Source organism: Austrofundulus limnaeus, unplaced genomic scaffold, assembly GCF_001266775.1.
Source record: "Austrofundulus limnaeus strain Quisiro unplaced genomic scaffold, Austrofundulus_limnaeus-1.0 Scaffold2627, whole genome shotgun sequence".
NCBI classification, from domain to species: Eukaryota; Metazoa; Chordata; class Actinopteri; order Cyprinodontiformes; family Rivulidae; genus Austrofundulus; species Austrofundulus limnaeus.
In genome coordinates, this window is record NW_013955029.1 from 2,445 (window position 1) to 3,665 (window position 1,221).

A 1,221-nucleotide genomic window follows, 5' to 3' on the forward strand; every position below is an offset into this window, starting at 1 on the left:
CCTCTCGATCACCTGGTTCATCCTCTGCTCAAAGTCCTCCAGAGACATGATGGTGGCCCTGAAGACCCAAACAGACCTGCCTGAACTTTTACTCAACTCTTCTAATCTACATATTTAATTTAACAGATTAAATTATTAGGCCTGGCTCATTGATTCAAAGGACATGTGAGTGATTTTCTTCATGACGTGGACCTCAGGAACCTGTGTGATGAAGCTCAGGGCTGTTTGTATCACCTCTGCTGCCTGAAGGTTTCCATCACTTTCAGTGCTAATGTTAGCTTAGCTTCTGACAACAAGTCATCTGGGGCGAAACGAAAGAAGCTAAAGAATCACTAACATTACCAGCTGATTATAACAGAACCAGGGAAACTTGAACCATTTTCTGTACTGGTGGCTTTTAAAGTCTTTAATGGTCCGGCCCCATCAGATTTATGTTTTAACTTCTACAGTCCAGTCAGAGCACTCAGGTCTACCAACCAGTTCCTGTTAGATGTTCATGATCCAAACTGGAATCTAGAGGTGATCATCAGCAGCAGCAGCTGCTCCAAACCTCTGAATCTTCAGTCAGCTGAGACTGTTGAGGCTTTTAAACCTTTGCTGAAGACCCATTTCTTTTCTTTGGTCTTTGATTAAGACTGAGTTGGAGGTTCAGTTATTATATTGTGTTTCTCTATTTGTATCTATGATTTTATTTACTTTTTTTGATACAAGTCTTGACTGAACTGTGAAGCACTTTGGTCAGTTTTTGTTTAAATGTGCTATATAAATTAATTTGACACTGACATTGTAAAACAAATGAGGTTTAAAAACCTTCCACATGAAATTCATTTTAATATAAAACCTTTGAAACTGAACAGTGTTGTTTACAGTTTAAGTTTAAACTGTCCACTTTACAAGTCTGTCCTTAAAGCCTGTTGTTTATGGAGATAAACATTTAAAAAGTAAATTTGTAGCAACACATTTGAACCTTTTTCCTTATTTAAGAGCAAATCAAATGGAGTTGAATCGAATCAGGACCTTAAGAATCAATTCAGGATCTTATGAATCGATTCAGGACCTTGTAAATCAATTAAGAACCCTGTGAATCGATTCAGAACCCTGTGAATCGATTCAGAACCCTGTGAATCGATTCAGGACCTTACGAATCGATTCAGGACCTTACGAATCGATTCAGGACCTTACGAATCGATTCAGGACCTTACGAATCGATTCAGGACCTTA

General features: G+C 38.3%; 1 protein-coding gene across 1 annotated transcript in view; it reads right to left on the bottom strand.

The window, feature by feature from the left end:
• The window catches only part of LOC106511253 (nuclear distribution protein nudE homolog 1), a gene marked incomplete at its 3' end in the record, with an annotated part of 9,066 nt that overhangs the window by 1,898 nt on the left and 5,947 nt on the right, over positions 1-1,221 (bottom strand). The window contains 1 exon segment of the mRNA XM_014000003.1: positions 1-58. Within this exon segment, the coding sequence (XP_013855457.1) occupies positions 1-58 (58 nt within the window).